Source organism: Equus quagga, chromosome 10 (assembly GCF_021613505.1).
Source record: "Equus quagga isolate Etosha38 chromosome 10, UCLA_HA_Equagga_1.0, whole genome shotgun sequence".
In the NCBI taxonomy this organism is placed as follows: domain Eukaryota; kingdom Metazoa; phylum Chordata; class Mammalia; order Perissodactyla; family Equidae; genus Equus; species Equus quagga.
Window position 1 is genome coordinate 17,330,386 of NC_060276.1, and position 9,524 is coordinate 17,339,909.

At 40.7% G+C, this 9,524-nt stretch overlaps 1 protein-coding gene across 2 annotated transcripts in view; it reads left to right on the forward strand.

Annotated features, from left to right (window-relative positions):
- GPC4 (glypican 4) overlaps positions 1 to 9,319 on the forward strand; it is a 104,982-nt gene extending 95,663 nt beyond the window's left edge. For both annotated transcript variants that reach the window (XM_046673447.1, XM_046673446.1), the window contains exons 5-9: positions 4,088 to 4,218; positions 4,314 to 4,460; positions 5,329 to 5,465; positions 6,139 to 6,314; positions 6,410 to 9,319. In XM_046673447.1, the coding sequence (XP_046529403.1) occupies positions 4,088 to 4,218; positions 4,314 to 4,460; positions 5,329 to 5,465; positions 6,139 to 6,314; positions 6,410 to 6,612 (794 nt within the window). In that variant the 3' untranslated portion in view covers positions 6,613 to 9,319. The remainder of the gene's footprint in view (positions 1 to 4,087; positions 4,219 to 4,313; positions 4,461 to 5,328; positions 5,466 to 6,138; positions 6,315 to 6,409) is intronic.
- Positions 9,320 to 9,524: the final 205 nt, after the last annotated feature.

A 9,524-nucleotide genomic window follows, 5' to 3' on the forward strand; every position in this document is an offset into this window, starting at 1 on the left:
TAACAGCTCACACAAAGAAACTCAGATTTTTGCCCATCTGCCAGTCACATTTGCATAATTGCAGAATTTGAGTGTCTTTATAAGCACCTATTTTTCAGTTGTTTGTTTGCATCCTGGGAACATGGATGCAGTCTGCTGGCTTCTTTTTTGGTGGGGGGGTTGGAGCTGGGGAACACTTTCTAGTGTGCATGAGAGCTAATTACCATATTAACTCTCTTTGAAAGTGCATCAGTAAATTGGCTCCAACAGATTCGTGAGAATACTGACACAGGAGGAAAAAAAAAGATGTGAATATTAAGCACTTCAGCACAATTGTAGCCTAAATAGCTCAAAGCTAGAAGACCTGAAAAAATCTTGTACACACAGAAAAGCAGAATGCCGTGAAAGGGAAGGCGTAAGACCAGTGAAGACACACACGCACAAATGGCACATCGTGTCGAGAATGAGGCCACGGGAGAAATGGTTGCTTTAAAATATTTACCATGGAAATAAAAGCCCATGGCACTTTCAGATCTAAAGTTGATGTTTTTGCTTTCTCTCTTTTTTAATCCCATTCTCATCCTGATACCCAAATGTCAAGTTTGTAATTCAGTTTTGCTAAATTCTTTTTTTTTTTTTTTTTTTTAAGAAGCTGGTTAGCCTTTTCACTTTCCCCTATAATATCTAACACACTAGTTCTCTGGGCAAAGGCCACACAGCACAGAAAACGCGTGATGACACAATGATCTAGTTTTGCTGACTTTTCTACAGACAAGTCAAGAACCAAGTGCAGAGGGGCATGTCTCCTGCACTATTCTGTTATTCTGACATGTCTGGCAGAAACTTTAGCTCATATCCTTGTATTAAAATACAAATTCTTTTGCATAGTTTTCCAAGAGTTTGCAAGTCCATATTAAATTAAAACCATACTCTGGCTTGCTTAATGACTGTTTTCAACCAGGTACTCTAAAACAAGGAAAACTTAAGTTGCTGTTACTGCTCTTAGTATGGGTTTAAAGAATTACATTTGTTATCTTTCAAGAAACAGAAGTAAACCCAAGTGGGAATTGATAGGATTTCGGAATCAATTTTGCTATTATTTTAAATGATACTTTTTGGAGAGATGAAGTATATAATTGTATCTAAACTTCATTTTTAGTGGGTATTATATTTTTATTTCTAACAAGCTGCTGTAAGAGGCCAGGAGTAATAGACATTGTTAATCTCCAGTGCTTTCTCATGAATTTTCACAGGGGTTTAATTAATTTGCTCTGTGGTTGTAGAATTCAGTCCTAATTTACATGCCTCTGCTAGAAGTTTTTTTTCTTAGCAGGGAATTTTTCTTTCTCCTTTAAATGGCTGCGGTTAAGGAATGGTCAAGGGCTTTTCCCCCCACTTCTTTAAATCAGATCTTGGGGTTAAGTCGGGAAACTGCCTTTTGTCCTTCCAGTCGAGTTGTGAAGCTGAAGATGTGGGTTTCTGATTATTGGTGGCACAGTGCAAAAGGAATCGCTTTCTCTAGTGAGAAGGGGATTCTTTGTTGCAGGGGGCGGGGGGTGCTCAGTGCTAGCATCCTGAGCACTGAAATCCTGCAGTTGGACTAGACCCTTTAAGAAACTAAGGATGAGTTCCAAATCAGCCTTGTTGCTGCCATGCCCTCCCCTTCCTCTCTTTAACTGCGTCTATTAATGTGTTATCAACCTTTATCATCAAGGTGGATCCAAATAGTTGCAAACACCTTGAACTTGGTTTTCTAAGAGGTTGGTTACATGAAACCTTCAGTTTGAAAAATAAACCAAATATGCCCCCCAAGTCAGTTTCTGAAGAATCATAAATTAGGCTTAGGTGCAACTTATTCTCCATCACATACTGTAGGTGTGTTAACATTCATTTGACTCATAGCCAACCTTATTAATGTCACATGTTGTTGACAGCAGGAATTTAGTATTGGAGTATTGGGATTGCTGGCAGGGACACCAGCCAGTTCTTGGCAGGAGGCAGGAACTGGTCATGTATCCCATAAATAAGAGACCTGTGGCCTAGATCAACCAGAAGAAAACCAAACACCAAACCAACAATCTTTGGATTTCTCTTGGGGCCTCTAATCAGAACTGGCTGCTTCTGCAGAAGAACTCAACTGATAGCCCATCATGACTTCCTCCAGGGTTTAGAGGCAGCTTGGGCTCCTAGGCTGCAGGCTACAGGCAGACTGCGGCTCATTCACATTCTTCAGCTGCGCAACACACAACGCCATAGCACCGGCCCCAACAAAGGCCCGGCTTCACTCTCCATTCCCAGGCCCTTGTGTATGGCCAGCCGGCTCAGAGTTTACAAAGACGCTAAACAGCCAGAAGAATTGGGGTTTATGTTTCCTTTCAGTCTTTCACAAACACATCAGTGATCTGGACTCTTACTGCCACTAGGGGAATAAGTAGTTACAAAATGTCTGGGTTTTTTTTTGTTTGTTTGTTTGTTTGTTTAAACCTCTGCATTTTGGATGTTTATCCTCTGTCCATTCATAATATTTTTTGTTGGAGCAAGTGATGACTTCTCAGCTATGAAGGCATGTCCTTTCTGTATGTGGCAGCCCTGATGCTTTGACAATGATGAACACATTTAAGTTGTGCTCCACTTGTTTACAAAAGTCTCCTTTTTGCTAGCACATCAAAAGCATTTTTTCTTTCCTCTAGTACAATCGTATATTCATGCTGGCAGCCTTTTTACTTAGAGGTTGGAAGCATCACTTTATTGGAGCTTACTACAATGCAATCTGAAACTTCATTTGTTATTTTAAAAAAATTTCATTTCACGGAAATCTATTTGTGGTTTGTGACATCGCAGTTGGAGTTTAGAGAAATGACCCCGTGCTTGAAAATGTTGCGTTGCATTTGTTCTAGGTTGAAGGTGAAAGGTTGATGACCACACTTGATTTCGTTGGTATGCTGGGGCTGAAACTTCGTTCCACTAGAGAGTTGAGGTAGAAGTTCAGCTGTGGCCTGCAGCCTTCTTTGAGAAGGACACACCATCTTCTGGGAACTAGCCCTTCATTCTAGCAGCTGTCCTTGGACTTCCTGAGGGCTGTGGAGAATGTGGGCCTAGGCTTTTCCTGCTGTGCTTTAAGCACTGGAGTGTAAAGGGGAGAGAACAAGTTGAAAAATTCACTGCTTGTCACGATTGAAGCATCCTGTTTCTCATTTGGAGATAACATTTCCAATTTCTCCTAATTTCGCTCAATAAGTATTTTTCAGGCAAAAGTACTAAATCTCATAATCCCAACAAATCCCAAACAAAAAAAATCTGTATTTTGTTTGCTACTGAGTGTGTACCGAAACATTTCTAGACTCCTCCAAAATGTTAAAAGTGACTTGCAAAGTAATCAATGATGATACACACTGTGAGCACATGGTTCCTGTGTACTGTGTCTTATGTTGTCTTTTCACTAGAATAAAGAGGTCTATTTGCTTTAAAATAAATTGAGGCCCTTGTATTTGAAATGGGAAGTTTATCTTAATACAGAAATTGCATTTTTCAAAATTTCGTTATTTGAAAAGTCATTAGAATTCCTAGGAGAACACACTTTCATTTGTATTTTCCAACTGTGCACTCAAGGATCTGAAAAGGTTTCATTAAAAAATGAAAGAAAGGAATTGGTATGCCGGGATTTTAGCTGATTTATGTTTTTGACTCTTGTAAGTGGAACCTGAAACGAAAAGATCCTAGGAAGTCTGGGGGAAATGGCGTGTTATTCTGCCCCCAGCCTTAGGTTTGTCAGCTGGGAGCTAGCTCAGAGCCTTACAGTGACAGCCACTGACATATGAAGGAATCATCAGTATAATTGAACATTCCTGATTGGGTTTCCTTGCTGTGGAACAAAGCATTCATCTGGCCACTTCACACTTTAGAGAGCTAGCAATGCATAGTAACTAAATGCAGTTTGGTGGAATAGAAATAGACATGAAAACATGAATTAATTACGATGCATGCCATCCCTCCTACCCCCCACCCCCCACGGGAAACAAAGACAGTAAAATAATCAGACTGATTATCTAAGGCTGAACTAATGATTTCCTTTTTACGCTGTATTGTTCTTCCCCAAACCTCCTGTTAGATGCTATGCTGATGGTCGCGGAGAGGCTAGAGGGTCCTTTCAACATTGAATCAGTCATGGATCCCATTGATGTGAAGATTTCTGACGCTATTATGAACATGCAGGAGAATAGTGTGCAAGTGTCTCAGAAGGTAATGAAGGCAGGATACTGGAAAGGAGAGCTGGGACCCCCCCCTTCAGCTCGTGATGTGACTTCCCTAATGTGACCCCGCTTGCTCCAATGCAGGTTTTCCAGGGATGTGGACCCCCCAAGCCTCTCCCAGCTGGACGAATTACCCGTTCCCTCTCTGAAAGTGCCTTCAGTGCTCGCTTCAGACCGTATCACCCCGAGGAACGCCCAACCACAGCAGCTGGCACTAGTTTGGACCGACTGGTGAGCACTTTGGCAGGAATGGCCATGTTTAATGACAAAGAACTGAAAACATTTGCTCAAAATGCATTTTTAGTTGGAAGGCTTTCAAGTGTGGGTCTTTAGGTGAAACTTTTCAAGCAAATTGCGTGTGGATGTCAGTGAATCTGCCTCTCTCATTTGCTAGCTCAGAAAGTTCCTACGTAGTCTAGGAAACGTGATGTAGTAAGTCTTAGCTCAAAACCTCCCTGTTGTTTCACCATGTATTTACTAAGCATCACTGTGCTAGTTACAGCGAGGCTCAGAGGAATAAGACAGGTCTTTGTTCTCAGAAAGTCCCAACCAAGAGAGAGAAGCAGATACCCCAGCTTACTAACTTAGGTGATGTATAGTAAGGGGCAGGATGGGAGAAGGAGAAATGTAAGCAAACTGCTTTATTCACAACAACGTGCTACAAATATAGTCGGAGGAGGAACATAGAGGAGGGAGCCTGAGGTCGCAGGGGTGGGTGGGGAGGAAGCACAGTGACAGGCCAGTTTCAGAGTGGATAATATGTAAGCTTGATCCTGAGTATAAAAGCCCTATGAGAAGAGACTGTGTCTTGTCATTGTATCTCTAGGACACCGAACCTGGTGGGCCTCAGATGGTAGTTATAATGAAGAGGTAGAGTGGACAGTGGATCTAGCCAGCTCCTTGAGAACATTTCAACTATTAACTCCTTTGAGCGATTTTGTATTTCTAAGTATAAATTTGATCTGCATTTTTCTGTTGTGACTGAAGTTGAAAATGAATTGCATATCACTCTGGAGATACTTTAGAAATGAGCAAAAGGTACATCTATAAGGTGGTTTTGTATTGTTTTACAGAGGTCTTTTCTTTTTCTTTTCATTAGGTTACTGATGTCAAGGAGAAACTGAAGCAGGCCAAGAAGTTCTGGTCCTCTCTTCCTAGCAACGTTTGCAATGATGAGAGGATGGCTGCAGGAAATGGCAATGAGGATGACTGCTGGAATGGAAAAGGCAAAAGCAGGTTAGCCTCCACTGAGCAGATTTGCAGTCTGTCCCTTCCTACATGCTTGGGTAACCTTCAGAGAGGGTTTTCTCAGGTGTTAACTGAGCCATTGTGAAGCAATTCCCGGTAGGTGGCAACAACATGGACGGCTTCTAGACGTCTTTAGGAATGGGCTTTCTAATAGAAGTATTAGGAAGGCGTCCAGCTACTTGCAAAGAGTACTGGGGCAAAAGTTTGTGATAGTAGTTATGTTCTGGCATTAAGGCTACAACCAGGGATCAAGCTGTTACAATAGTGTCATTTTTCAGATGTTTGATATCCTGTGGTTCTTTGCCTAGTGGCCTGGCCTCATAAAGCACCATTTCTCAAAAGGTCTCATTCTCTTATTTGATGATGCCCCCGCCCCCTCATCCCCACACACACTCAGTAACTTAGATAAGTACCCACTTTATCGGCACTTTACTCTGACCCACCATCCTCTGCAAAAGGGGTAGCTTTCCAAAAGGTCACAGTCAAGTTGAAGAAACAAGACGTATACTCAGGAAAAGGAGAAATTAGGCTCACTAGAAATGGAAGAGCTTCCAGCTTATTGCACTCAGTGGAAATACTAGAATCTAGGCAGAAATCTTTGATGATCTTCTGTAACCTTTTGTTTTACTGACCATCTTATTGGGGTCGTTTCTCATTTCAGATACCTGTTTGCAGTGACAGGAAATGGATTAGCCAACCAGGGCAATAATCCAGAGGTCCAGGTTGACACCAGCAAACCAGACATAGTGATCCTTCGTCAAATCATGGCTCTAAGAGTTATGACCAGTAAAATGAAGAATGCTTACAATGGAAATGATGTGGACTTCTTTGATATCAGTAAGTATTTGTAGTTCTAAAGTACAAGTTGTTCTTGTATGCCTTGTGATGAGAACAGGCAGAATGAAATCTCTACTCCATTTCTTTAAAAATAGGTGATGAAAACAGTGGAGAAGGAAGTGGAAGCGGATGTGAGTATCAGCAGTGTCCTTCGGAGTTTGAGTATAATGCAACTGACCACTCTGGGAAGAATGCCAATGATAAAGCCAACAGCGCTAGTGCCCATCCTGGGGCACAGCCCTACCTCCTCACTATCTTCTGCATCTTGTTCCTGGTTATGCAGAGAGAGTGGAGATAATTCTCAATCTTAGAGAAAACGTGTTCATCATTGACCTGTTAAAAAGGCACCGGTTATCACTTTTATACCATCCTAGTGACTTTGCTTTTTAAATGAATGGACAACGATGTACAGTTTTTACTATATGGCCACTGGTTTAAAAAATGCTGACTTTGTTTTCTCATTCAGTTTTGCAGGAAAAGGGGACTTGTACGTAAAGTCAGTTCCTGCTCCCCCAGAATCATGTTAAATGTGGCTAACAGTGTAGGTACAGAACTGTAGGTAGTTGTCCATTTGTGATTTATCACTCTTGTTTGTTTGTTGTTTTTCTTTTTGTTTGTGGGGTTTTTTTCCTTCAGTTATGAGCTCACCTTGTTTCTTACAAGAAAACCAGGGTCCTTTCTTGGCATGTAACATGTACGTATTTCTGAAATATTAAATAGCTGTACAGAAGCAGGTTTTATTTATCATGTTATCTTATTAAAAGAAAAAGCCCAACAAGCAGTAAAATTTCCATTTATACCTGTTGTTTTAGTTGCCTCATCTGGAGAGAAGTGGAGGTGATTTTGTTTTTATTATTATTATTAAGTTAGGACAGAATGTGAAGGCACAGGCGGGCTTCTGAGCCACTTGTCAGGTTGTCTGGAAGCATCAGTACAAGAAGAAGGTTATACTTCATTTATAGCTGGCGACTGGAAGAGACTGCAGACTACCCATTTTGGTCGAGTTGAATTGCATAAACTAAGATCAGTCCATTTCTTGAGCCCGCTTATACTTAAAGTGTAACCCATTTAGAAGAAGATTCTTAATACATTCTCACTAGAAAGATAGAAGGCATTCAGAAAGTCCCATTTATCACATGTTCATACTTAGTTTGGGGGTGGGGTTTTTTGTTTTTTGTTTTTTGTTTTTTATCCAGGCAAATTAGCAAGCCACTGTGTGCTGGTCTTTGTGTCCGCACTGACCCTCTTTCACTTGGTATCCCAACGACAGAAATAAGTGACCAACAATCTCATTTGGTCTCCCTTGTTACAGTGTTCCAGATTTCAAACCCAGCCGTAGAGAGGGAGCTGTCGGGCGACTAGCCAGAATTGGGGTACAGCCTGGGCTCAGGGAATAGCTGTCAACACTCGAGCAAAGTTTTTGTCTGTGCAAGTGTATTTGCATTTGTTTGGGGATCCCAGTTGTTTTAAAGCGATTCTGAGGTGTCTTATTTGAGTGTTTTTCTTGCCCAGCCCCCTCTGATCAGAAAGGCAAAGGAATTGCAGTGGTTCATTCACAGCTCTGTGCTACCCCATCAGCCAAGAAGCTCACTTGGGAACATCTGGGTGTCCAGAGTTTTTCATGTGGTGTTGTTTTTCGAGGGGAGGGCAGGTGGAGCTGAGAAAACTACATCTTAGCAGTGACCCTTAGCCACGTGGGTGAACTGGCAAAAGCCATATCTATTGTCCCAGGCCAAAGACTAACAACTGCCTTGGCCCCTTAGGAACCCTTTCCTTGTGTCTTTACCAAATGACAGCTCATAAAACTATGAGAATGTGACAAATCACTTTAAAAGGAGTTCTCAGAAGTCTTCAGAAAGAGTAAGATTCTGCAAGTCTCTTCCTGCTTTCGACAGCCATTAAGATCCCAATTCTACAGGAGCTGAAATGCGCAAAGAGGTTGTTTGTGTTATTGTTCAACCTTCAGTTGTAAGAGTAATGCTCTATTTTTATATTGAAACATAAGTACTTGATAGCTCAGGGTCTACATTTCATTCAAGTTTTTACACCAAATTCTGCAGAATGGTCAAAATGAAATATCGGGGGCTGTTGTAAACAGAGGCTTAATTTTATTAGAAGTAGCCAGTTATTTATTAAAGCATGATGTTAATAAAATAGGCATATTCTGGCTGGTGTGTATAAGTGGTGTTTTTTTTTTTTTTTAAATCCGAGGACATAAAATTGAAAAGGCACTCCATTTATGTATGAGGAGAAATGGATTGTAAATAGCTAAGCTGCCTTGTGAGAACTTGGAAAATGTGCTGATACTTAGTAACTACCTCAGTTGTGAGGAATTTCCTTTTCAGCTTAGACTGCTATTACTTTTACTTGGGAGAAATGAATCTGGTCTCCAAAATGTGGCTCAAAGAGTTATCCCCATAGACCTTGTTAGATTGTTTTTAATTTAGAACCTTGAACTCTGCCCAGCTGTTTTCTTTCAGTCAAGTTCTCTAAACCAATAACATTTTCCGAATTAAATATTCTTGAAGGTTCTTCTGGACTCTTACTGATTTGTTTTCTTTCTTTGCATTTTTTCCTGTTACCCTTTTATTATTTAAATTGTCTCTTGCTTTTGAACTTGAACTATGAAATAAACAAATCGTAGATTTTTCCATTCAGGTCTGACTGGATAACTCTTGGCTTCTAACCAGCTGGCAGGCTCACCCCCTCTACCCCCCAAAAAGAGTAAAGGCAAGTTGAATATTTTAAAACCATAAGAGTTCAGCATATGAGGTAGAATAAAAGCTTTGTTGGGAGACCTGACTTTTCCAAAGATTCAGTTAATAGCCTGTGAAGTGTTCGTGTTTTACAAAGTCATTTATAAGTTATTTTTCTTTCAAACACTTGGCCCACTCTCTACCTTAAGAAAAAACATTTTACGACTCTTAGATTTATATTTTATTTCAAAAATAGTAATTAGCACCTGTTATTCTGATAGAAGAAAAAGTACAAAGAATTAACTTGCATCTTGAACTCGAGTTCCTGAATGTTAGAAGCCTAACAGTTTACATGAAGTCAGATTTCTCATTTGTGATTACAGAACCAGAATAAAAATCGGGATGGGCGGTGCTACACAAAATTCTGCTTCCACTTTTGTGTTGGCAGAATATGTCTATTTGCATAGCTAAAGAGCGGTAAATTAATAACCACCTAGTACAGGCAGTCTGCGTC